General features: G+C 42.6%; 1 protein-coding gene and 1 non-coding gene across 3 annotated transcripts; both read left to right on the plus strand.

Annotated features, from left to right (window-relative positions):
- Positions 1–962: 962 nt before the first annotated feature.
- On the plus strand, positions 963–26,009 carry ZCCHC8 (zinc finger CCHC-type containing 8). 2 transcript variants are annotated; one of them, XM_047088086.1, is made up of 14 exons: positions 963–1,265; positions 2,738–2,780; positions 6,633–6,707; positions 8,543–8,648; positions 9,897–9,974; positions 13,254–13,357; positions 13,475–13,540; positions 14,123–14,183; positions 14,658–14,800; positions 15,115–15,257; positions 18,161–18,282; positions 20,658–20,744; positions 21,007–21,124; positions 24,188–26,009. In XM_047088086.1, exons 1-14 carry the CDS (start codon positions 1,067–1,069, stop codon positions 24,970–24,972), a joined length of 2,130 nt encoding a protein of 709 aa, XP_046944042.1. In that variant the 5' UTR covers positions 963–1,066; the 3' UTR covers positions 24,973–26,009. The 2 variants fall into 2 exon arrangements, with proteins under 2 accessions (XP_046944042.1, XP_046944043.1); XM_047088087.1 differs by lacking the exons at positions 963–1,265; positions 2,738–2,780; positions 6,633–6,707; ... (1 more) ...; positions 13,254–13,357; positions 13,475–13,540 and having other exon boundaries at positions 9,901–9,974.
- Positions 7,377–7,511, plus strand: LOC124518566 (small nucleolar RNA SNORA9). Its single transcript, XR_006963694.1, has one exon. It is a non-coding gene; the product is annotated as a small nucleolar RNA SNORA9 (small nucleolar RNA).
- Positions 26,010–26,751: the final 742 nt, after the last annotated feature.

A 26,751-nucleotide genomic window follows, 5' to 3' on the forward strand; every position in this document is an offset into this window, starting at 1 on the left:
TTTTGGGAGTGGAAAGAGAGGAACCTTAAATTGGTCTGTGAATCCGGACCTAATGTACTTGTCTCCTCTTGCTCCATTCTTTGCATGTCACATATGATTTCTTCCAAGGAGGATGATCTTAAATCCATCCGCCATAATCTCGCCATCAATTCTGCCTTTCTAACAATGGTTCAGTTCAAACGTAAATTGCTCCATTCACTGATTCTCACAGATTCTGTAAAAGTAAATCGTTACATATCTATAACTTTGTTTTTATTTCACATATTTTTAAAAAACGAGGAATACTCATCAACATCCAAGGGTGGGGCCATTTAGGGTTATTTTTTTGTTTCTTTTGTTAGCCCATAGAGGCTCCACTAGAGCAAGAACTTCTCTATTTTACTCACGCTTCATCCTCAAGTTCTGGACCTGTACCAGGAACATTGAACGTGGTAAATACATGTTATTGAATGAATGAGTCATTGAACTAGAGAAACCACCGAAAGCCGCAACAGAGTAATCTAAATCAGTCTAATGATTAGCTCGTTTTTCATGAAAAAGTGCAACAAGCCCAATAAACTGAAGCAGTTTGTCCAAGATCACAAAGGTAATCTGTGGCACAACTAGAGAGTCCCTTCTTCTTTTGTTGCAATTTAGCACGCACACCAGAACCCGTGATAAGACATGCGTCGCGCTCTGATTTTTCAGCCTCAGATGCATCACACGGACAACATACATTGTTTTAACACATTCTGATCTAGCCAGGCTTTCGGCACGCTTAAAAAGGACCAATCCCAGTATGCAATGCAAACAATGAGTTAACAGTCGCTTAGAAACCACATGTCCCAGCATGCCACGCTCCCGAGCAACCTCGGAAGTGACTCTGAGAGACGCCACTGTACTCTGGGAGTTGTAGTCTCTCGGGACTGGCCCGCCCTTTGTGCAGCTTCGCGGCCTGTGTTTGGAGAAAACCCTACCGGGTGGCTAAGCGCGGCCCGGAGCCCTAGCGAGCGGTGCCGCCCTACAACCTTCGCCCCCGGCCCGGCGGCCGGCTCCGCCTCTTCTCGAATCTTTCCCACAGCCCAAGATGGCGGCGGAGGTGGATTTTGGCGACCTAGAGCTGTTCGAGGCGTTTGACCACCCAGAGGAATCCATTCCGAAGCCCGTTCACACCCGCTTCAAGGATGACGACGGCGACGAGGAGGACGAGAATGGGGTCGGAGACGCGGAGCTGCGGGAGCGGCTTCGGCAGTGCGAGGAAACCATCGAGCAGCTCCGCGCCGAGAATATCCTTCCCGCTCGCTGGGCCCGGTCACCGGCGTGCGGTGGGCGGCGAGCCCTGGAAGGCGCGGGCGGAAATTCCAGGGGGGCCAGAATTCCGAATAATCTCCCTGAGGGCTGAGAGTCGAGGGTTCGCTTGCGTAAGCAGCACCGGGGGCCTCGGCGCCAGCCTCTCCTCTTCTGGGTTCGGTGTCCTGGACTACACTCGCTCTTCCCGTCCCCCAAGCTGGAGCTGGTTTTTAGGGCTTTTTTTCAGACTGCTACATTACAGACTGGTTACCGCTTCTCTCCTCTTCTCTAAAGTCGTTATCCGATTTTATTTTTTGCGGCCAAGCTTAAGTTCATGCAGTCATGCTGTAGTTGTGTATTAGGAGGTAACCGGATACTCAGCCCCTTAGCGTAGGTCTGTTTTTTAAGGGCGGGGCAGGAGCTAGTGGTCCTAGGATGTAGAGTTGGGGGTTCAAGGATTTGAGGCATGCACAGAGACATGGTTAATTGCCTGATTAAGATTGGGGATTCATTTTAAAGTTCTTCGACTTTTCCGTGGTGAAGGTGCCGTCGCAAAGGTTTGGGAAAAACGCGCCAAGTTTCCGTTTGGCTTCGTTACATGATTACAGCTTTTCTGGCAAGATTTGCCAGTATGTTTATTTATATTCTTACAGGTGGGTTTTTTTTTTTTAATTATATGCCGATGATTTCAGTTCAAATGAAACCCTGAAAGCGGTTGGTAAATCATTTTTGAAGTTTTTTTTTTTTTTTAATGTTTGTTTATTTTTGAGAGAGTGTGAGCGGGTGAGGGGCAGAGAGGGAGGGAGACACAAAATCCAAAACAGGCTCCAGGCTCTGAGCTGTCAGCACAGAGCCCCCTGCGGGGCTGGAACTCACGAACTGTGAGATCACGACCTGAGCTAAGTCGGTCACTTAAACAACTGAGCCACCCAGGCGCCCCCTTCTTTTGAAGGGTTTTGAAGTCTGATTTTTTTGTTTCGTGATGCTTTTTCCCTCTACGTTTTTATATGTAAAACTTCGAAATACAGAGAAGTTGAAAGGACTGTACTGTGAACATCCATAGTTTCCATCCTAGAGTTTTCCTTCCTTAGCAGTTTGTTTTACTGTACTTACTCTGTCGCTTATCATGCTGCTCTTTCTTAAGTGAATTGCTGTTTAACTTCTGATGGGGTACGGTTGTTTGAATAACATTTTTGGTTCGGTCTGTTAGGTCTGTCAGTCGCTTTTGAACTATATGACCTTGTCTTAAATATCCATGTTGGAAGAGATGAAAAAACTATTTTAATGTTTAGGTTTAAATGCCTATCCCTGCAACTGAACAGGAGCTGGGTTAAGTGTGTCATTCTCGAGATATTTGCAGGTCTTTTGATATTAACATTCTGACGCCAAAAGTGAGAGTGAGTAGTTAAATTTTATGTTATTTATGATGTTGTTTGATGAGGGCTTGTATTCCTTAACGAGTAATAACATCAAGAACTTAAAAGAAAATTGAACATTCTGACTCGACCGAGGTATGAGATATTGCAATTACACTATTGTTGTCTTTTATTTTTTATCCTGTTGTTAATATTTAGCTATAATTTCTTTGTAAAAGGAGTATTTAGGATTTTTGTGTTATTTTTCAGTATACTCCGAAGAAATCAGTAATGATGCTTTATTTTTAATTTCTGGGGATGAAATTTGAAATGTCACAACTGCATTGAATTTTTAACTAATTTGTTATTTTGGGGGGATGTTAACTGGATTTATTGCGGTGGTCATTCACAACATACACAAATACTGAGTCATGTTATGTACCTGAATAACTTTTTTTTTCTTTTTAAGATTTGGATCTTTCTTTCTTTCTTTCTTTCTTTCTTTTTTTTCTTTCTTTCTTTTTGGAGAGAGAGAGAGAAAGAAAGACAGTAGGCGCAAGTGATCGAGGGGCAGAGAGAGAGAAGTGGGACTCATGTTTTACCCGCAGTGGGGCTCGAGCTCACCCTAAGCTGGTGCTCACGTTCAACCGAAGCGGGCCTCGAGCTCACCCAGTATGGAACTCGAACTCATGAACTGTGAGATCGTGCCCTGAGCCGAAGTCAGATGCTTAACGACTGAGCCACCCAGGCGCTCACCTGAATAACTTTTAAGCTGATTTAATGGGTAAAAATATTTGTGAAGCACATCCAAAAAATTTTGACTTAATGTTTCAAACAAGCCGGTTTGCCGAGCTAGCTGTTCTTACTCCACAAACGTTTCTGGGACGTCAGTTAAGATTACAGTATTGCTCCAGCTGAAGATTTACTTATGCAGTTAAAGTATGTTCATAAATAGGAATGATGCACGATTTCATTTTAGAAAGAGAAATAAATGTGCTGTTGAAGAAAGTACAGTGAGTAGGTTTGCATTCAGACCTCTGACTTTAACAGATAGAAGATTAAATGCTGGTGTCTCTTAAAAAAATTTAACAGGTCAGTAAATCTAAAATATTTGTCTAAGTACATATATTTATCATGGGGAATCGTGTTGTCAAGCTTCACAATTTGGGGTGCCTTGATGCAATGGTACATGCACTTTTTTGTTTCTGGTACCAGCTGAAGTAACCGGCTACATTGGTGACTAAAGGTTTAAAATTTCAGAATTCAGATGTATTTTGGAAAGCTCCCCATGCCCTACCTTCCTTCCTCGATGTGAGCACACTTTGTGGATCTAAACTCGCTGTTGCTTTGATATTAAATGTGTTGAATATCACTGGGATTCCTCGAAAATCATAATTTCAAAAAAATTTTTTAAGTTTATTTTGAGAGAGAGAGAGCACATGTGGAGTAGGGGCAGAGAGAGGAGAGAGAGAATTCCAAGCAGGCTCCATGCTGTCAGCGCAGAGCCCGATGAAGGGCTCGAACTCACAAACTGAAATCATGACAGTTGGGATCAAGAGTCAGATGTTTAACTGACTGAGCCACCCAGGTGCCTGAAAATCATAATTTTTTAAATATTTTTTAATGTTTAAAATTTTTTTTTAAATATTCATTTTTGATTGTGAGAGACAAGAGTGTGAGCAGGGGAGGGGCAGAGAACGAGGGAGACACAGAATCTGAAGCAGGCTCCAGGCTTTGAGCTGTCAGCACAGAGCCCCATGTGGGGCTCGAACTCACGGACCAGGAGATCATGACCTGAGCTGAAGTTGGGCATTTAATAGACTAAACCACCCAGGCGCCCCTAATGTTTATTCATTTTTGAGAGAGGGTGTGAGTGAGCGAGGGAGGGGCAGAGAGAGAAAGGGACAGAGGATCTGAAGCGGGCTGGCTCTCTGCTGGCTGCAGAAAACCCAGCCCCAGTGTGGGGCTTGAACTCAGGAACTGTGAGATCATGACCTGAGCTGAAGTCGGACACAACCAACTGAGCCACCCAGGTGCCCCATTTGTTTTTAATATTCAGAGGTAGGTAAGCACACTTTAGAGTTGATAATTTAAACAAATATTTATTTACAAAAGGGTTATAATCACCTGAATTTAAATGATTATAGCATCATAGGCTTTGCCAATACACGAGGCAAGCATTAGTATCCTAAAAAAGGAATAAATTAAAATTTTTCCTTTAGAATTTGTGCTCTTCGTGACGTCATACTGATAAAGCATGCTACAGAAAGCTTAGAAACAAAAAGAAATAAAATTATTTAGATAAATTTTGTACCCCAAGTCTCTTGGTTTAATCCTTATTTTTGGAACTGTCATGATCAGAAGTTTCCTTTTTGTCCGGTAAATATTATTTTTTGCTTTATATTATGAAAAATTTCAAATGTATGGAAAAGGAACAGTGCAATTAACACTCACGTTTTCATCACTTAGATTTAACAGTTAATATTTTGCCATATTTCCTTCTCATCACATATATACATTGTACTCTAAATATTTCAACATGTAACTTTTTAGAAACAAGACTTTTTCATGCATAATCACAACACAACTATCACAGCAACTGGTATGATTTTCTTAATAACATTCTCAGCTCAGTCCATATTCATATTTCCCCAACTGAATGTCTTTATAGCTGATTGTGCTTGGACTCCAGTCAAGGAGTTATGCAATTGTGTGTGGTTTTTAAAAACCATCATGTATTCTTAAAAAGAGAAATTCGTGCAAATTCAAGCAAACTTCTGAACTTCTTCATATTTTACTTTTGTTTCTTGATCTGAGCAATTCCAAACATAGACTGATTTATTTCACATGCTGCGCAGGTAAAGGAATAGGAGGCAGGTGGGCAGAGGAGGAATCTGAGAGTCACCTGGTGCAGATTACCACCGGGACATTGGATATTGTGCATTGTGCAGATTTTACAGCCAGAGCCACATCCTCTCTCTCTCTCTCTCTCTCTCTCTCTCTCTCTCTCTCTCTCTCTCTCTCTTTTTTTTTGCAGTAATTGAAAATCAAATCCAGGAACAAGAACAATATACTTTTTACATTTCTGCTTTAGAATCTGGGATTTGGAATGATGGAATGTGCTCTGCCCTTGAAGAGGCTGAAGTATTTCCTTGTATATTACTAAGCTAAATTCACTCTGATTTTTTAGAAATATATTCTTGTAACCTGCTGGTTTATTCCGACCCTCCCTTCCCCCGGCTTGTAAAGAAATGATCCATTAGATAAAGAAATGTTTTGGTTGAAAACTGGAAGATTAAGCGTAGTTTTAAATTTTTTGTGAAATATTTAAAAAACTTTTTTTAGGGGCGCCTGGGTGGCGCAGTCGGTTAAGCGTCCGACTTCAGCCAGGTCACGATCTCGCGGTCCGTGAGTTCGAGCCCCGCGTCGGGCTCTGGGCTGATGGCTCAGAGCCTGGAGCCTGTTTCTGATTCTGTGTCTCCCTCTCTCTCTGCCCCTCCCCCGTTCATGCTCTGTCTCTCTCTGTCCCAAAAATAAATAAACATTGAAAAAAAAATTTTTTTTAAAAAAACTTTTTTTAAAGATTTATTTTTTTTTTGGAGCAAGAGAGAGCAGGAGCAAGGGAGGGGCAAAGAGAAAATCTCAAGCAGGCTCCACGCTCGGCACAGAGCCCCATGTGGGGCTCAATCCCACAATCCTGGGATCGTGACCTGAGCTGAAATCAAGAGTCGGATGCTCAACTGACTGAGCCACCCATGCACTCCATTTTTGTGAAATATTTTTTAAAATATGTAAGGGATATCTCTGTGTAAAACCATTAAACTAGGTAAAATTTGATGAACACTTGGATTTTTCTTGAGAAAACAAGAGTTCTTGGTGGTTCTTGATCTTATTTGTAAAATATTCTATAATCTTTGGTACTTAAGAATTACAAAAGTTATGTGTTCATATATACATGTACGCGTTTTACTCTAATACCTTCTAAGACTGTTTTAATTTCTGTTTTAGTGGAATATTGGTGAACGATACTAAGTTAGATGGACCTTTATTACAGATTCTCTTTATGAACAATGTTATTTCAAAGTAAGTAATTTTCCCCTTTCTACATATAATGAGTTAATGTGTTAATGAAACAACATCTTCCGTTACTATGCTGTATTTATTTGCACTTATTCCATTTTTATTCTTTTACTTAAAATTTAGGGAATCGTGGGGCTTTTTTGTTTTCTGGTTTTGTTTTTTTGAGAGAGAGAGAGAGAGAGAGAGGGCACAAGTGAATGAGGGGCAGAGAGAAAGAATCCCACTCAGGTTCTGCCCCATCAGCGTGGAGCCTGAAGCAGGGCTCGAGCTCACCCCATGTGAGGTTCGACCTCATGAACCAGGAGACCATGACCTCAACCAACTGAACCACCCAGGCACTCTAAGAGCAAGGACATTAGAGTCTATAAACATGAATTTGAATCTGGGCCCTAACTTTGTACCTATGTGAACCTGGGCAGGTCACAACCTGTCTGCATATCAGTTTCCTCACTGGAAAACAGATGCTAATAGTAACCACTTCTTAGGTAGTTAAGTGAGTACCTATAAGAGCCCAATAGCCTCTAATAAAAATAACAACTGGTACCACAGCAATAAGTAATGTTAGTCGTTTCTCCCCCAGAATCAGATAACTGGGTTTACCCTGTTGGTTGTCTTCAAAGCTTACCCACATAATTTTGTGTTTGTGTGAATGTGTGAAAGAGAATTAGACCTTTGCAAACCTTCCAGCATGCTTGGGTCTAGGGTGACTCAGTGTATTCCTCCAGTGCTTGCTAGAACGTTCTGAAATGTTTTGAGATTTTGTCCTGTCCCTTCCGCAGAGCGTGGTCATAGACATTTCAGACAGTTGCTTGCCCCTCTCCTGAGTCACTGAAGCATAACCGTTATCTTGCATACTAGGCAAGGTAAAGAAGGTAACAGCATATGTTAGTTAGAGTGTTAGCTGTGTGGCAGGCCCATCACCTACCTATCTCTGCCTAGGTGGAACCTGCCGCTGTCAGTGTGGGGACGCTGGATGGTGAGGGTGGCAGTAGCAAGGTGCTGGGCACAGCTGGGCGTGAGCACTGTCATCATCATTGGATTTGAATCCGCGTCCACTCTAGTTCATGGCAGTCTCATTTCTGCACCATGTATCTGCCATTTTGCCTGCAGAGATCTTGGAGTGTCAGAGCTAAAGAGACCTGAAAGATCAATTCTGGTGAAGAGCAAGATGGCTGCCCCACTGCGGCCAAGCTGGGTTCCGTGGGCCCCTCCTGAACCGAGCGTTAACAAATAGTTGATGAAAGCGGTTCTTGACCTGGGAAGCTGGAAAAAGTAGACCTCAGTAGTTTCCCTGCTTCATTTTGTGTTTCCATTGCATTTTGGTGTTTTGTTTTTTTTTTGTTTTTTTCCCAGTTTAACATTTATATAGTATTTCCTTTTGTGTGGATAGGGAGTCTCTGGGAGGAAGATAGGAAGAATGTACTGGCTGTCTTTTCATTGCAGAGAAGGTGGCTGGGGCACAGACCAGGAAGGAAGCTTTTCATTATGTAACCCCTTTACTTCTTTTGGATTTTGAACCCTGCTTTATATAGATTATGTATTCAAATTTTAAATATGTAACATTTATAAATAAAATCCATTTATTCTCAGCATAGATATTTGCCACTGTTACATGCCTAGCACTACCTTAGGTTCCCATAATCATTATGTTAACTCGGCAACAATGTATATTTCTTTTTCTGAGGAATAGGTTCCTGACTGTTACAGAATCAGTGATTTGATAAACCTCTGAAAATCAAGTTAACGGCATTTACTCCTGACATCTTCTAATAATGCATAAGATTTCAGTCTATTCAGTGTTTTACTCTGCATTCTGACTGTTGTGTCCTCTCATGCAGGCAATACCATCAAGAAATAGAGGAATTTGTGTCAAATTTAGTAAAAAGATTTGAGGAACAGCAGAAAAATGATGTGGAAAAGACTTCCTTTAATCTTTTGCCCCAGGTATTTCAAACTTAAGAGACTTTAAGATTAACAGGTTATGCTTTTCACTGCCGTCTATTAGGCCACAGGGATCCTCTTGTATCCTCATGAAAATGACTAAGTGCAACCACTGTGTCCTACACCTGAAACTATAACATTGTATTTCAAGTACAACTAAAAAAAGAAAAAACGGGATTGTTAGAACTGTTCACCTCCCATCCTTCAACTGGGCTTCCTTCATTGGTCTGACCAGTACAGCCACAGGCGATTCCTTTGTATTGTGGCTCCTTTTCTCGGGGGAGTCCTAGACCTGGCTACACTCAAAATTAGTCTTTTACCCCCCCCCCCCATTTCCTCACTTGGACATGTGGTTTGAGGCAGAAAATTAATTTTAAGGCAGAAAAAAAAAATCTGTATTTCTGGAGTTTATAAAAGATGAATTATTTTTCTCTAAAACCAACAGGTTTACCTGCTATTCTATTTTCCCCTCTGCTTATTGGAAAAAATCAATAGCATGCCCAAAGAAATCTGAGAAATTTCACTACGTGAATATCAGAGCATGAATTTATATTTTAAAAAATCAGAATTATGATTTCTGGGCTTTTTTTTTTTTAATTAAAAGTTATGGTAAGTAGACTCTGTCAAATAAGGGTTGTTAGCTGTGTATCCTGAGAATTGGGAGAACAGAGAATTCTGAGTAATTAAATTTTTATCACCTTGAGTTTTTACATCTCTTATACAATTTTTAAAGATTTAAGAAACAAAATACATTTAACAATAAAAACCATACATACAAGGAGTTTTGATTCAAGGAGCACTTCAGAATTTTGTAGTGGAGGGAGGTCTATGAGAGTTCTATCAGTATTGACCACTAATGTAAAATCATAAATGTTTTAGTCTTTCTGGTTATCTGGTTTTAAGATCGTCTACTTTGTCATTTTCAGCGTTGAGAGTTTAAATATTTAATTCATTCAATTTAATACATGAATTAATATTCAGTAACACAAAAGTCATAGTCTACACTAATGCTTCAGAAGGCGCTGTCTTTTGTATCTTTTGTAATTTTTAAATTCTCCCTCTTGTGAAATTTATTTCACAAACCTCCCTAGCTTTCAAACTTACCGTAATTGTGACAATGTTGAATTCAGAACTTTATATACCTTAGTGGTATGTATTAGAAAATAAAGGGGTGTGTTTAAATTTCTAATATTTGAAATTTGAACTAGTTAAAAATTGGTTACCTTCTATAACTGTTTTTCTTTGTGTTAGCCATCTAGTGTTATGCTAGAAGAGGACCATAAAGTGGAAGAATCGTGTGCCATTAAAAACAACAAGGAAGCTTTTAGTGTAAGTTTGGACATTTTAGTTTTGAATCCTGCAAAAACATGTTTTCTATCCTGTGTCATTTGGGTGGCATTGAAATGATAACGTGGCATAGCCATGTGTCATCAGATGATCACCACCCTTTCATGAAATTTGTTACAAGCAACAGTTTAGGCTTCAGCCTCTAGATGATATGGTTCACTTTCTAATAATTACGGGATACACGATAGACAGACGTTGGAGGACTTTATTTTTGTCCTGACGAACTTTTTTTGCACGTGCGTTTCATGAACGCGGATGATGATCTGGAGCTCGTGCTTGTTGCACGTACAGATGGGGAAGGATAAGTAAGCAATGTAACAGATGGCAGATAGGAGATTAAAAATGTTGACAAACTCAAATGGCGGGTGAAAAATCGAAGAGGCATAACAGGGATAAGCCTACCCTTAGGCCTTTTGCTACCTGTGCGGAATTCCACTGTGTCAGTGCAATGTAGCGGTGTGATTTTGCAACTTCGGTTTTTTTAAGGTGATGATGAAATCCTGGATTCTGTTCGAGGCAGACTAGTTTTCATGTGTAGGGAGTGACGTGCCCCATTGACCTACCACAATCTTAAGGACATGGGGCCGCTGGGACTGTGAAGGGCCCACAGCCTTACTGCAGAGATTGACAGGGGATAGCGTGTCTCTGCAGATGTGATCGAGGCGTCATGTTAGATCACTCTGTGTGGTGCCGGGTGGGAGGACCGGGACCAGCGACTGCATGGACCACAAGCAGGCACAGTGCAACTCAGCCTTCAGTGCAAACTTCTGTCAGAGATGTGAATACGAAGTGGTCGGACTCGTTTAAGAAAAGCAAATTCCACATTACCCGAAGAAGTCAAAGACTGAGAGATGCTATCAAGGCACTTTAAAGAAAGAATTTGAACTATGTAACTCTTCATGTCCCTTCTAACTCTAGGGTTCTGGGCTAGAGAGTGGTACCTGCCTGGAAAGTGGGACTATTGTGTATTATTAATTTACTTCTTTAATAAATACTAATAAATATAGAATGTTCCCTTGTCAGGGACCCTTCTGGGTTCCAGAGACAGCAACGAAAAAAAAGGGCAAAGTCTCTGCTCTCATTGAATTACATTCTAGTGGGGCAAGAAAATAGGTGAGGCTAAGGACTTAGAGGGTAACTGTGGGGCATTTGGTTTGTATGGTGAGTAGATAGCGACAGCCTCTCTGAGCTGATAACAGAATAAATTGAGGGAGTGAGCCATCAGGCAGTGAAGAGTATTCCAGACTCCAGGCAGTAGGAACAGTGAGTGGAAAGCCCTGGGTCAGAAGGGCACACTGACATGTTGCTCGCTATTTACCAGGTACTGTTCGAAGCTCATTACAGATATGCTCGTGAAGGTACTACTAGTATTCTCTTTTTACAGATGAGGAAACAGATGTGGAGAGCTAAGTAACTTGCCCTGGGTCCCTTAGCTAGTAAGTGACAAAGCCAGGGCGTGAATCCAGGCCTTCTGATTCTGGAGCAGATCGAAATCTTTATATTGCCTCATAAGCAATAGTAAGGGCTTTGGGTGTTACTCTGAGATGAGAAGTCCCTGGAGGATTTTAAGTAGAAATGTGACATGATACGACTTGAATTTTTGAAAGAGCTGGCTTCTCTGTGGAGAACAGTGTGTCGCTGGTTACATGTGGAAGCTGGAAACTGGCTAAGTGACTCTGTTGATCTCAGTTGAGAGAAGATGGCAGGTCAGTCTAGAAGACCAGGGCTGGACGTGAGCAGTGGTTAGAAGCTGGATCTACCTTGAAGGTAGAACTGACCAAATGTGTTGACGAATTGGATGCATAGAACACAAAAGCGAGGGAGTCGTCAAAACGATGCAGGTTTTTGGTCTGAGTAGCTAGAATGAGGTCCTTCCCTTTCCTGTAATGGGAAAAACTGGTGGGAGGCGCAGCTTTGGAGTGGAATGGGAATCTGGTTCAGTTTTAAATAGGTGAGTTTGCATGTCCTGGAAACCTGTCAGTTGGCACTTGAATCTACAAGATTGGAGTTGAGGCAGAACCGGATATTTGGGGTGTCCCATATACTCGTACTTCATACCATGGGCCTGGACGAATCACCTCAAGAGTGCAGGTAGAGAGGGGGACTGGACTGAGTCTCACAGAAGATGGAGAGATGAGAAGGATTGGTCAGCAAGGTAGGAAGAACACTGAGAGAATGGTGTCCCGGAAGCCAGAAGAAGTGACTGACCTGTGTCCGTCGTTGCTGACAGGTTAAGGTGAAGACTGAGCCGTCCACTGAATTTGGCTGCATGGGGCCCATGGGGGAGCTTAGCACCATGAAGGAGACAGAAGCCTTTCTGGAGATGTTCAAGAGAGAATGGCAGGCCATCTGAGAAAAAAAGTGGGGGGCTGGTTTAGAGGAAAAGAGATTAAATCAACACCATCTAAATGCAACATGTGAACCTTAAGTTCTTGCTTGGAAAAAAAATAAAGCCTAGAAAAGGCATTTTGGGACCAGTTGGGAAAACTGAGTACAGAATGGATATAGATGATATTAAGAGTTTATTAACTTTCTTAGGTGTGACAGTGGTATTGTGGCTTGTAGGAGAATGTTCTTGTGCTCAGAAGACCCATCCTGAAGTGTTTAGGGATGAAGTGTCACGAAAGTAGTCTGTCGCTGGTTATGTGTAGAAGCTGGAAACCCGTTAGGAAGTTACCATATTAATCTCAGGCAAGAGACAATAATGGCTTAGACGAAGATGATGGTGGTGGCTTGCTTTCTCCCGGTGGCTCAGTAAAAAGTAAGTGTGCGTGTGTACCTGTGTGTGTGTGTACGTGTGTGTGCACGTAAGGTATCCACAATTGTTGGATCTAAGAGAGTAAGTACATACCTGGGTGTTCACTGTAGCATTTTCTCGACTTTTCTGTATGAATTCCTCCCCGCCCCCCGAATTGGAGAGGAAGGAAAAGAGTGAGCGGGAGGGGAAGGAAATAGTGAATACTTTTCTGCATTGTCTTGCTGCCAAGGGAAGCGAGGAGACGGGTGATTGAAGTCTGAGGAGAGTGCAGCTGATGGTCACCATCTCCTGGAGAGGGAAACTGTGACCTCGGCGACACAGGGGCATTTAAAGATGGAACTTTTTACCTGCACCTCCAAATCTGGCTCCTTTAGGGAGTTGAGTATGACTTCTAATCATTTCCTCCAAAATTAAAGCGTTAAAACAATTAATCATAGTCTTACATTATTTAATGTCTTTTTTTCCTGCTTAAATAGCAATATTTTTTGACTTGTTTTCTGCAGGTTGTAGGAAGTGTCCTGTATTTTACTAATTTTTGCCTTGATAAATTGGGGCAACCGCTTCTAAATGAAAACCCTCAGCTTACCGAAGGATGGGAAATACCTAAGTATCCTACATAGTGAATGAAGATCTTTTATGCATCTTGCCATTAAGTTCACCTTTTAAAAAAATTGACCAAATTTTGCAGACTATGATAACTGTTCCTTAATAAAATTCACTAAAGGTACCAGCAAGTCTTCAGCCACATTGTTTCTCTAGAAGGGCAAGAAATACAAGTAAAGGCAAAAAGGTTTGTGTGGGGAGTTGTTTTTGTTTCCTTCTTCTTTTTAAAACTTTTTTAACCAAAACCATAAACTCTTTTAGCTTGAAAAATTAATATTCTTTATTGCTGGCTTACTATAAAGAAGTTATAGATTGAGCTAGAATTTTAATATGTAGACATATTAAATGTTTAAATTAGTCATCTGTTTATTGGAATTCATTGGTTCACGCCTGATATGCTTGGGTGGGTGGAAAGTGTCATTGTTGCTGTCAGTTTGGTTGCTGTCTTATAACCATCTGCCCCTTCCTGAGTCACCTAAAGGAAATACAATCTGTTTGCCTCGGTTCTTCTGTTATTAACCACTGACAAAACCCAGAGGTGACAGATTAGTTGGGAACATAAGGGTTCTTGGTTAAAAGACTCGGATAAAAGTACTGTTTGTTTAAACCACTGAGTACAGGAGGTGAAAGCGTACTCACTATTGCAGATGTTTGTAATCTGTGATCTGCGTGCTTTCTTTCTCTCTGATACACTTTGCTGTCATAATTGTATTGATTTGCTTTTATGTCTAATTTACATTATGCAAATCTTTGTTTTTTGACCAAATAGGCCAAAGCCTCACTGTTTCAATTGTGGTTCTGAAGAACATCAAATGAAAGATTGCCCAATGGTAAATTTTTCTCCTATAAAAAAAAAAAATCTTTGAATTAGAGCTTTCTAATGTTTTCAGCACATTTCTGGCATTGTGTGAGATGAAGAAGCTAGCTGCGCTAACTTTCTTTCGGTCCTTGAATTTGAAAGCTTTTCAAGTTTGTACTTAAATTTTAAGACATTGGATTTTTAAAACTAATAACTTGTTACAGTATTCTGTATTTGAGATGAATGAAATATGAGAGTTAATTTTCAGAGTTGATTCTAAAAACTTGATTTTAGGTTAAGATAATAGTGAGGTGATAACAAATTAAAATGACTGCTTCTCTTCCTTGCTGTATTTTTCTAATATTTACACTGTCTTTTATACTTGTTACACATTAAAACTGGAATAGTTTGTTTGCTTGACCTGAAACAGTGTTTAGTTTTACTTAATTTCTGAAGCACTTCTAAACTGCTCGTTACCATTTTTCTCAACTGCGTTATGCTCCAGCCTCGGAATGCTGCTCGGATAAGTGAAAAAAGAAAAGCATATCTGGATGCCTGCAGTGAGACAAACAGTCAGAATTTTCAGCAGCGATACCACGCGGAAGAGGTGGAGGAGAGATTTGGAAGATTCAAGCCGGGAGTCATTAGGTACCTCTGTCATTTTAGTGGAGAATGTCATTTCGACTTCATCAGTATTTGGAATGTTCTGTGTATCCAAAGGGTGATGGTCGGTGTGATCCGGAGGGCGGTGGTCGGTGTGTAGGTCTGCTCTAGCAGCGCCTGGATAATGCACATCTGTTCGTTCAGAAACTTTCACTGCAATCCCAACCGTGTATCTGTTAAGCACCGGGTCACTGTGTGGAACCTATGACACGGAGTTGTTTTAACACATCGGGGACGGTATGTGTTTTAATCCAAACAAGAATACGGTATTTTTTTATTCCTCTTTTGTTTTTACACAGCGAGGAACTTCAGGATGCATTGGGCGTGACAGACAAGAGCCTTCCGCCTTTTATATATCGAATGCGCCAGCTGGGGTACCCGCCGGGGTGGCTCAAGGAAGCCGAGCTGGAGGGCTCCGGGCTTGCGCTCTATGATGGGAAAGGTATAGTATGTGAAGTTAGATAAGTCGGCCCAAATGTTATTGTGAGAGAGAGAGAGAGAGAGAGAGAGAGAGAGTATGTGTGTGTGTGTGTGTGTGCGCGCGTGTGCGCATGTAATGAGAGAGCTACAGTAATATCTGATAGGAATGGCTGGCTTGATCAGTGTGTGCTGAGGGAACTAAAAACTATCACAGTGGTGTTTCCTTCGTTTTACAAGGAAGGAACTAAAACCTCAAGAATTACCAGATGGTTGGTTATCTGGACCTGCTCCAGATATTTGACTATGCAGGCCAAAGAATCAGCTCTCCAGCTGGTCCTCATAAGCTCTTGCCTTGCTCAGAAGTGGTAACAGAAATGTATTCATCAGTGAATGCCAGGAGACCTAAAATACAGAATACAAAAATCCTCTCGTAATCTAGAACCCCTCCCTTAGGTATCTGCTATAGAGGAATAATCACACATGTGCACAAGGAAAATATGTGTATGTGTTTTTGTAGCATTGAATATGATAGTGAGAAATTGAAAGCAACATTAAGGCTCTAAAGAAGAATGGCTGACTAAACCGTGGTAGATCTGGGCTGTGGGATCCCTGTGGTAATTAAGGAGGAGAGTGCATCTGTGAGCTGACATGGCAAACTCTCTGTGCAATGCTGAGTTTCTGCCCAACATACCTATCGTGTCATTCAGAGAATCCCACGTGGATGAAACAGTGCTCTATGTTTTTTCTGAGGACTGATTTATAAGTGTTTTGGTTTTTTTTTAATGTTTCTTTATTTTTGAGAGAGAGAGAAAGAGGGAGTCAGAGTGTGAGTGGGGAGGGGCAGAGAGAGGGAAACACGGAATCCGAAGCGGGCTCCAGGCTCTGAGCTGTCAGCACAGACTTTGATGCAGGGCTCAAACCCACGAACCGTGAGATCATGACCTGAGCCGAAGTCAGACGCTTAACCGAGTCATCCAGGCACCCCAAAAGTATTTTTTTAAACGTTTATTTTGAGAGAGAGAGAGAGAGAGCATTAGCAGGTAGCAGAGAGAGGGGGGACAGAGGATCCATAGCAGGCTCCTGGCTGACAGCAGAGAACCTGATGTGAGGCTTGAACTCACAAACTGGGAGATCATGACCTGAGCCGAAGTTGGACATTTAACTGACTGAGGCACCCTCCAGTTAGATTTTAGATTCAGACTCATTGAAGCCTTTCCTGACCACCTTATTTAAGTATATCTCTCATTGGCCTGCCAGTCTTTTATCACTGGACACTGTCTGTTTCTTTCATGCCCTATATATTTATTTCTCTGTTCTATTTCTCTACTTCTATTTTCCTAGCTAGACAGTCAGGTTTGTAATTGCTAAAACCATTCATATTTTATTCACCAGTATATCCCCTGGCATATAGCATGGTACCCGCAATGTGGTAGATGTTAAATAAATACTTTTTAAAAAAGTCTTCACCCATACAGCAGACTCAACAGTGGTTCCCCCCGGGGAAAGAAAGAGGATTGGCCTTGAGATTATAGTTTATCTCTAATCCCCTAAATCTTTTAAAAATGAAAATGTTTCTCTATATTACCTAGATATTTAAAAATATTTTTATTTTTTAGTTTATTTTTTTAACATTTTTTTAACTTTTTTTTTTAATGTTTATTTATTTTTGAGAGAGAGAGAGTCAGAGCACAAGCAGGGGAGGGGCAAAGAGAGAGGGAGACACAGAATCCAAAGTAGGTCCAGGCCCTGAGCTGTCAGCATAGAGCCTGATGCGGGGCTCAAACTCACGAATGGTGAGATCGACCTGAGCCGAAATCGGGTGCTCAACCGACTGAGCCACCCAGGCGCCCCTAAAAATATTTTTAAAAATTCACCAGGCTGCTCCTTTTCAGTTAGTGCCAAAGAGGTATTTAGGACAGCCCTTTTAATATATCCCCAAGTCATGCAGGCATTCAAGTTTTCTGTAGGTGCTTGAATTTCTGTTGTTTTCTCAAGTTCTCTCTCTTTTTTAGTTTGTTTGATTAGAGATTCTTTGGATAAACGTTGTGGATGGTTGAAGTCTTTTGGATGTATTTCAATTGGCTGAGCCATCCTAAGCCTCTTTTAATCTATAGATACCCTCCCTTGTTTTTAACAAAGCCACATTTTGTCCTTTCGGGTTTTCGAGATTTTGCTGATGCATCTCCATGGTGTGTTATTTTAGCACGTTCCTCTGTCCCTGTCTTTATTGTGATGGAATCAGTCACTGGTGGTCATTGCCTGTCTATACTTGCTAATGATGGGTTGCAAAATGGTTATCTACTCATTCTTTTAATACTTCTTAGCTTATTAGCTAGAATACTTCTATAAAGAGAAACTTCTCATAAACCGTTTAATTACCTTACATATATAGACACCATAGGACTGGCAAAATAAACGTATGATTTACTTAGTAGTTTTCAAGATGATAAAGTGTTTCCCAAGTATCCTTCTCTCATCTGTAAAGTGGTTTTGTAAAGTAGTACATACCTCTTAAGGTTGTGATGAAGATTACCAGAGTTAATACTTACAGGCCATTTAAAACATAATCTGGTACATGATAAGACTTAGATAAATGTTTGTTAAATGAAGACATCGGAATAGAGCATCAGGCAGGTCATTGGGTCAGCACAAACTAGACTTCTAAGAAACCCATAAGAAACCCATGGAAGAACCCAGGTTTCCAAGATTTTCAATATTCATTTACTATCAAAGTATTCTGTCCACATTGTTTAAAAGTTTCTAATCTAATGATCCAGAACATTGTGATTGAAGCCATTCTCAGAATAATTATTCTCAGAATAATTCTGTTGCCTTGAATATAAGTACTTTCCTAGTATACTTTTGGTCCGGGGAGGGATTTATATTGGCATCTAGCAATGTTAACCTTCTGATGGTCTCTGACAGATGGTGCTGATGGGGAAACAGAAACTGGAGAAGCACAACAGAATAAAAGTGTCACTTACGATCTCTCGAAATTGGTAAACTATCCAGGTTTTAATATATCTACTCCCAGAGGAATTCCAGATGTAAGTATACCGTGTTTTTATTCTTATGGGATATGACATTATTGTAAGGATTGTTAAGAATTGTTAGCTTATAAAAAAAAAAAAAGAATCATTAGCTTATGTAGCAGTTACTGTGACATGAAGAAGTAAATGTGTTACTTGTTCAGCTTTGTAACTTCCTATACGTTGTCTAGAATCTTAAGTGATACCTTGTGTTCATTCAAAAAAATTTTGTTCTGATTTATGCCCTACGAAAAGGAGTTAAAATAATTAAATTCTGTAAATCTAAAACTGTTCTAAAATTATGCTTTAAAAACATGGGATGGTTCTGAGGCAGTATTGTTTGTAAGTTCTTTGGAATTACTTGGAAAGTAAATTTATACCTTTAATAAGTCTAAGTTAATATAACTCCTTTTCCTATCCTATAATTCCTTTTCCGCTTTTTTCATTCCAAAGTAAAATTTCTCATTCCACATGAGAATGGTTTCTGCATTTATTTAATCTTTTCCAACTTTCATCTTCTATTTCAAGACTCAACAATGACCTGTTGTGGTGATGGTGTGGTTGTATTTTAAGTTTATTTATTTATATCATGAGAGAGAGAGAGCGAGAGCGCGCCTGTGTGCGTGCCCAAGCCTGGGAGGGGCAGAGGAAGGAGAGCAAGAATCCCAAGCAGGCTTTCCACTGCCAGCGAAGCAGGCTTTCCACTGTCACTGACACAGGGCTCGAACTCATGAACCATGAGGTCATGACCTGAGCCAAAGTCAGATGCATAAACCGACTGAGCCACCTAGGCACCTGGTGTGGTGGTTGCATAAAAAAATGCATTTTTAGGTGTTCGTAGGAACTGGGAAGCAAAGAAACCAAAGGTCCGAACTTAGAGTCTAGTGAACAGATATGAAGACAAGTGTGTAATTAATTAAGAGCTAAACTGCATGGCACAAACCATCAGTGCCTCTGGAAATGGTCCTAGTACCAGCCGACCTCAGAGTCCTCTGGGGAGTGCTCGGTGGAAGTATGCCTTTTTTTTTTTTTAATTTTTCTATTATTGTTGTTATTATTATTATTATTATTATTATTATTATATTTTTAAAGTTTATTTTGAGAGAGAGAGCAAGAGAGAAAATCCCAAGCAGCACTGTACCAGCATCACTGAGCCTGACATGGCGCTCAAACTCACAAGCTGCAAGATCATGACCTGAACCAAGATCACGAGTCAGACATTTAACCAACTGAGCTACCAAGGCATCCCTTTTTAAGTTTGTTTATTTTTGAGGGGGGGAAGAGGGGCAGAGAGAGAGAGGGAATCTGACGTGGACTTGAACCCGTGAACTATGAGATGACCTCAGCCAAAGTTGGACGCTCAACTGACTGAGCCACCCAGGCTTGCCCTTTTTTTTTTTTTTTTTAAATTTTAGAGAGAGTGGGTGTGACTAGGGAAAGGGATAGAGAGAGGGCGAGGGAATCTTAAGCAGGCTCCACACCCAGTGCAGAGCCCAACATGGGGCTCGATCCTACAACCCCGGGATCATGACCTGAGCTGAAATCAAGAGCCGATCGTTCAACCAACTGAGCCACCCAGGCACCCCGGAAATGCACATTCTTGAGTCCCACCCTTAGACTTAACTGACTTGACCCTGGAATCTGGAGGTTTGACAGGAGCCCCAAATGATTCTTCTTGAGAACCCCTATTGCACGTGCTCATAGAGATGAGAGAGAAGGAAGGGATGTTGAACCTTAAAGATGAGTGCCGTTGGGGCGCCTGGGTGGCGCAGTCGGTTAAGCGTCCGACTTCAGCCAGGTCACGATCTCGCGGTCCGTGAGTTCGAGCCCCGCGTCGGGCTCTGGGCTGATGGCTCAGAGCCTGGAGCCTGTTTCCGATTCTGTGTCTCCCTCTCTCTCTGCCCCTCCCCCGTTCATGCTCTGTCTCTCTCTGTCGCAAAAATAAATAAACGTTGAAAAAAAAAAAAATTAAAAAAAAAAAAAAAAGATGAGTGCCGGGTTTGGAAAGGGAAAGAACAGAAGCTGGAAAGTGGTAGGAGAGGTGAGCCTTGAGGGGCCCTGTAAGCCGGGCCAGTGCGTGCAAGGATGGGGAGAGGGAGGCCGGAAGAGGGTCCGCTCGTCACTGAGTACAGCTTCTGCTTGTAGTAGGTGGAACCTTTTGGGGCCAAGTGATTTTTGTCAAGTAAGCTTTTAGTGTTCACTTCCGATCATGTTGCCGGCAGGGTTGGGTGGCTGGGTTTTTTGTTTTGTTTTGTTTTTCCTTCAATGCACCATCCTTTTCGTTAATTCCCCAGAAAAGGAAATGTAATTTGAGACCTCCATTTTACAGAATGTCAAAGTATGATGTTTTCCAAATACAGGCTTGTTTTTTTTCCTTGTCTTCTCACCATTAGGAATGGAGGATGTTTGGGTCCATACCGATGCAGGCGTGTCAGCAGAAGGACGTGTTTGCCAATTACCTGACTTCTAACTTCCAAGCGGTAAATAGCTTCTCAGGGTGAGGTTGATAAAAATTGATTGCCTTTTGTTGGTGGACTTTTGTAACTCATCAGCGTCTCCTTGCTCTTTGGCTTTGCTTCGAAAGCACTCTGTGCCTTCTGATGCATCCAAAGGAAAAGGGCGGCTACACTCACCATTTACCTACGCTTTGCTCCACATTGGTTTTCTGCGGGGTGGAAGGGAAGGACTGGAGTCTCCTTCTTCTGGCCCATTAACTTGTGCTTGGCTTGGCCCCTCCATCAGCCGAGCATGAGGTCTGGCAGCAAGAGGTCTTCATCCCAGTCCAGCCCAAGCAGTCCAAAGAAGCAGAGGAAGGAGAGCAGCTCAGCAGCGTCCCCCGCGGACATGGAGCTCGACTCAGGTGGGTCTCCTCCTGTGGTCTCAATCTCACTGAGAAGGTAGAGGGATTGTGCACGCTCCTGAGTTCCAGGAGGAAGGCTGGGCCGGTTTGAGCACTAATGAAATGCTTTGATTCTGTCCTTGGAGATGAGAGTGACACCCCCTTGTACTGATAAAAGGTAAGGTGGGAGACAGCTTGGTGTGAGGGCCATGCCGGCCGGTTAACTGAGTTCCTGAGTCAGGCGATCCTTGCCGCCCAGTCCCAGTGGTCCTGATCCGGACCAGGCCCTCGGATGGGGGCAGGGCCCTGGGACAGGCAGTGGAGAGTGTCCCGCTTCGGCAGCTCTATCCCAAGAGGAGGAAGGGCAGAGCTGAGCCAGGCTTTCCCAGGGAAGAAGGACCATGAGGAAAATCTGCCCTCCTGGAAATGCACAGTGGAACAAAGGACTTGCCCTCTGATACTCCTCTGGCTTTTTATTCTCTTAATCCTCTGGGCTTAACCATGGAAGTGGTGGCCATGCAGGACTGTGACAGCCCTTCTCAGCATGTCAGCCAGCAGTGGGTCAGGACAGTCATGCACGCACCTTTCTGAGTTCCCCCCCCCCCCAGAACTGTCCACGCTTCCTTTGGGCTTCCCCTTGGGACTGCTGGGGTGTAGTTTAGATGTTGCCCCCAGAAAGCTCTGGAATGAATCAGAACTTTATGTTAACTTGATAAATTCCAAAGCTGCTCTGAGTCCCAGACTGAAAACTCATTCCTTGCTCTACCTCCCATCCTAAAATATGCCCAGCCACTTTGGTCCTTATAGCTGGCACATGTTTTGAAGTGAGATTAAATGACAACATTAAGATACAATGAATGTTGGGGCACCTGGGTGGCTCAGTCTGTTAAGTGTCCGACTCCTGGTTTTGGCTCAGGGCATGACCTCATAGTTCATGTGCAGGAGACCCACATTGGGCTCTGCACTGAATTTTCTCTCTCTCTCTTTCTCTGCCCCTCCTGCACACATGCTCGCTCGCTCTCTCCCTCTCTCAGAATAAATAAATAGACTTTAAAAAAAAGGAAAAAGAAGATAAAATGAATGTAGATACCTTAATAATAAGATGCTATCTATTAATGTAAATTGCCCTGATTTGATTGTGAGGGATTCACCTGTCTTATTTTCAAATTCCCAGAGAAAATTTAAAGGTCACAGATTAAATCCCCTTAAAATCCAAAATTAAAGCCCCTCAAACCATTTTCCCCAACTTTTTACTTTGCTTAGTCTCAGCCATAGGAGTTCTTTTTTTTTTTTAATTTTTTTTTTTTTAACGTTTTATTTACTTTTGAGACAGGGAGAGACAGAGGATGAACAGGGGAGGGTCAGAGAGAGGGAGACACAGAATCTGAAACAGGCTCCAGGCTCCAAGTTGTAAGCACAGAGCCTGACGCGGGGCTTGAACTCACGGACCACGAGATCATGACCTGAGCCGAAGTCGGCCGCTTAACCGACTGAGCCACCCAGGCGCCCCTCAGCCATAGGAGTTCTTGATGCCAGAGTTCACACGCCAGGCTTTTAGTACCTACAGCCTGACATCAGTGTCCATTCTCACTTTTTTATTTTGCCCGAAGCAGTGCTCAAATACGAATCACGCGATCATGACCTGAGCTGAAATCTAAGGGTCGGATGCTTAACTGATTGAGCCACCCAGGCTCCCCCACCCTTTTTTTAAGTATATTTTTTGAATTTGCCTAATTTTTAAAACCTGTGCTGTTTTGGATACCTCTACTAGACCCTGAGGATAGGAAGATTCATGAGACACAACTGCCGCCCTTAGTTTCCACTCTGTGTGGAAACTGCGCCACCTAGGGCGTGCAGAGGTATAAACCCCATTTTAATATAAATGTGGTGACCTGTGGTGATCCATACAGAGCCCCAGAGCTGGTTACACGTATTTTAGTGTCAGAGGCGACAAACCAAGCAGCTGTGCTGGATGAGGTCGTAGACCCCGATCAAGAGGGACTCTGAGCTGCGTCCGGAGGGATAAATTCAGGGATTTACCATGGAGATGAGCAGGGTTAGGACATTTGAGTCCGTGGGAAATGCAGATGCAGACGCGTGAGACATCATGGCGCACTGGTCCAAAAGCAGAGTGACACCTGGGGTTTCAGCCTGGCAGAAGAAATAACGTGGTGCAAGGAGGCAAATTCGTGGTCACAGAGGGCCTTGTGAGGCACAGAGGAGATCAGATCAGCCTTTGTCCTGATGAAAAGCACTGAAGGTTTCTAATGAGGTGGGAAGGTTAATGGGCCCAGACTCATGCTTCACAAAGATAGTAGTTTGGAGAATGGATATAAGGAAGAGGAGTCCAAAGCACAGACGATGCCAGGCTTCCTGAAATAATGTCTTGGCTGCGACGGTCTGCCAGAGAGAGTAGGCCCCAGGGAGCCGAGGACTGGGGGCGGGGTGCAGAGGGAGACGAGGGCCTCTCTGGCGATTAGCAGGTTCCGTGTGGGAGACTTCAGCCAGATACCACTGGTGGCACCATAGTGGGAACAGCGTGAAGGAGCGGAGTCCGGATTCGAGGAAAAGGTCAGATCTGTTACGTCTGGGACATATAGGTGGTGATGACCATTGACCCGTGAGCTACACGAACCCGCAGTTGAGGCAGGCAGGCAGGACCAGAGGTGCAGAACTGGGGAATAAGCCAGAGTGTACCCCACCCCGTCTCCTCAGTTTTGTCTCCTTCAGCAGCCCCGCCAGCAGCGTTTCCAGCCGTTGTGCCCCCACACTTTCCCAGGAACCCCGTTCTGCAGCTCCCGCAGACAGCCTGGGGACCACGCGCGCGCCTCCGTGCAGACTCTGTTCCCTCGCTCTGAAACGCCGCATGGGGCCAACGGGTGGATTTCCCTTTCCTTCAAGCTCCTGGTGCCGGAAGAGCCTGTGGCGCTCCCTGCGGGCGTTCTTTCCAGGTGCTGGTGGTTATGGAGCCTCCAGGGCGTCCCCTCTCCAGCCGTGGTCTCTGGCCGTTGACTCTCCCGGCACACCTGAGTTCAGACACCAACTGCTGTGACAGCTGGAAGTATCACAACTTTTTTCTTTCAGATGCGGAGGTCCCTCGCGGCTCTCCCAGCGGGGAAGCTTTCCAGTTTCAGCCACCGCTGCCCCCCGGCACTCCCCCTCCTCTGCCCCAGGGGACTCCGCCGCCCATCTTCACCCCTCCGCTCCCCAAGGGCACCCCGCCGCTGACTCCCAGCGACTCACCCCAGACCAGGACAGCGTCGGCAGCTATGGATGAGGACTCACTGACTCTGGAAGAACTTGAAGAGCAGCAGAGGCGGATATGGGCGGCCCTCGAGCAGGCCGAGAGTGTGAACAGTGATTCCGATATTCCCGTGGACACACCTTTAACTGGGAATTCGGTTGCCTCTTCGCCTTGTCCAAATGAGCTAGACCTCCCTGTCCCAGAGGGAAAACCCTCTGAAAAGCAGATGCCTGATGAGCCCGAGGTACCAGACACTTGTACAAAAAAGTCGGAAGTTGAACATTCTCTGAGCCCAGACTCTGAGCCGACATTGCTTCGCCAGAAGGAAAAGGAAGAGTCTACTCAGATGGACTCTAAAGATGATGCCCTTCTTGATAATGGCAACGTTGTGTCGAACTGTGACATTAGTAATGGAGGCAGTCAGAAGCTCCTTCGTGTGGACTCCAGTCCTTCAGCAGCCACTAAAGTTCATAGTCCTGTACCTGACATGAGCAAGTTTGCAACTGGAATAACGCCATTTGAATTTGAGAATATGGCAGAATCCACTGGAATGTACCTCAGGATAAGAAACTTGTTAAAGAACTCGCCCCGAAACCAGCAGAAAAACAAAAAGGCTTCTGAATAACTCCTTGACATAGCGCCACGAGCTATTTAATTATCTATAACTTTGTGTTCTGTTCATTAGTACCAAATGGAGATGAGATTGTTTTCCTATTTGTCCCTCCCATGTTTAAAAATCTATCCAAGGCTTAATTGTGGCCTTAAGTCAGGCCTATTTTAAAGAACAGAAAGACCGGGCTTGCTGGTTTACTATATTTTATTCTTATTGCTAAAAACTTGCGGGGACGGGATGTAAGTCCGAGCTGGTTTAGAGATAGTTCGTTAAGGTTTATACTACTTTTGGGTCGTGAGTGTCTGTCAGGAGTGATGGTTTTTATCTGTGTTTTGTACATTGATTTCCCTTTCTACATTTTGCTAATTACCCTGTATATAAGTTTAATATATCACTTTTTAAAAAGAAAAAAATTCTAACCATTTTAAATGCATATTTCAACTCTGACAACCAAATGAGAAAAATCAGGGATGAGCAGCTTTATCCCATTTGGGGTATTTTTGTAAGTGATTTACACACATCAATTTTAATAACACTTTTACTTTTTTTGTAACTTCATTCTTCATATAAGTTTGCTATACAGGTGCGTTCATCTTTGTGTACAAAGGTTTAATAAATTAGCTTTCATATACATAATCTAAGACTTTGAATACAAAAAAAGTGATTCACAGTTAGTGTACCCAACGTTGTAAGTTTGGAAGTAAATTATGTGGTTGCAAAAATTAGTGGTAGCAAAGAAAATCTAGGAAAATGCAAGTTTGAGTGTTTTCAGTGTTATTTCAGCCTTAACTATAGAGACAGCAAAATCTTTTAAAGTACTTATTTTGAAAAAAAAAAAAAAATGAGGGCAGCTAGCCTTTGTACAATAATAACTTTCTAAATTTGAACCTTAAGATAATTAATGCTTAAAAATAAAAAATAGACATAAATTGCTTTTAATTGTCAGACATATAACATGGAGATGAATTATGTTTTTTTTGTATTTAAATGGAATGCCATCACATTGTTACAGTCGCATCCCTGAAAATAAACATACAGCTGATCTTGAACTTTTAGTCTCAGGTAGTGTGATCTTGCTCTGAGGCCAGCAGAGGGAGCCAACTACAGCCATTCTGGACCATTCCAGATTTCCTTTTCATTTTGAGGACTTGAATAACCAAATTTACTCTTCTATAAAGAATAAAGGGAAAGACAATCGTATGAAAAGGACAGTTTATTTTCAAGACCCTCACAGAACATGCTAGAAATTGAGCAAAACGTTAAGTCCTTTTTGGCTTCTTTCTCTGTGTTGAAATACGTAAGAAAGTTTACATAGTGCTTTTATATACGTTATCTTTCTTTCTGTCAAGTAAATGTATTATCACCACTTAAGTATGTAAGAGGAAACCGGTGGCCTTGAGGGTTACAGGGACTTGTCAGCATAGAAGTGGTCTTCAGCCAAGGACCCGAGTCTTCCCTGAATCCTAGAAGTAGCTAAGTGCCCCCATAAGTACCACACCGGAACACCAGAGATACCTAGCCGTTCTCTCCTTAGCAGGAGCCACAGATCTCATGTTAAGGTGTTTTGGTGGTGGTACCCCATTTTCACAATCCCCATATTAGGTAGGTGTGATTAACTTGACATTTTAGAGGAAATGCCCACGACCCACAGCTGTAGGTCACCTAGGTGCTCTGACCCTCGAGTCCACGCTTTAACCATGTGCTGCCTCCTTATCAAAAGCTCTGTAAAAGCCCTGGTTTCTCCACAATTGGCTTCTACCTTTTTTTTGTTGTTGTTGTTTAACGTTTATT

Source organism: Lynx rufus, unplaced genomic scaffold (genome assembly GCF_022079265.1).
Source record: "Lynx rufus isolate CCGP_SWC_20201006 ecotype Redwood Valley unplaced genomic scaffold, mLynRuf1.p SCAF_24, whole genome shotgun sequence".
Classification (NCBI taxonomy): domain Eukaryota; kingdom Metazoa; phylum Chordata; class Mammalia; order Carnivora; family Felidae; genus Lynx; species Lynx rufus.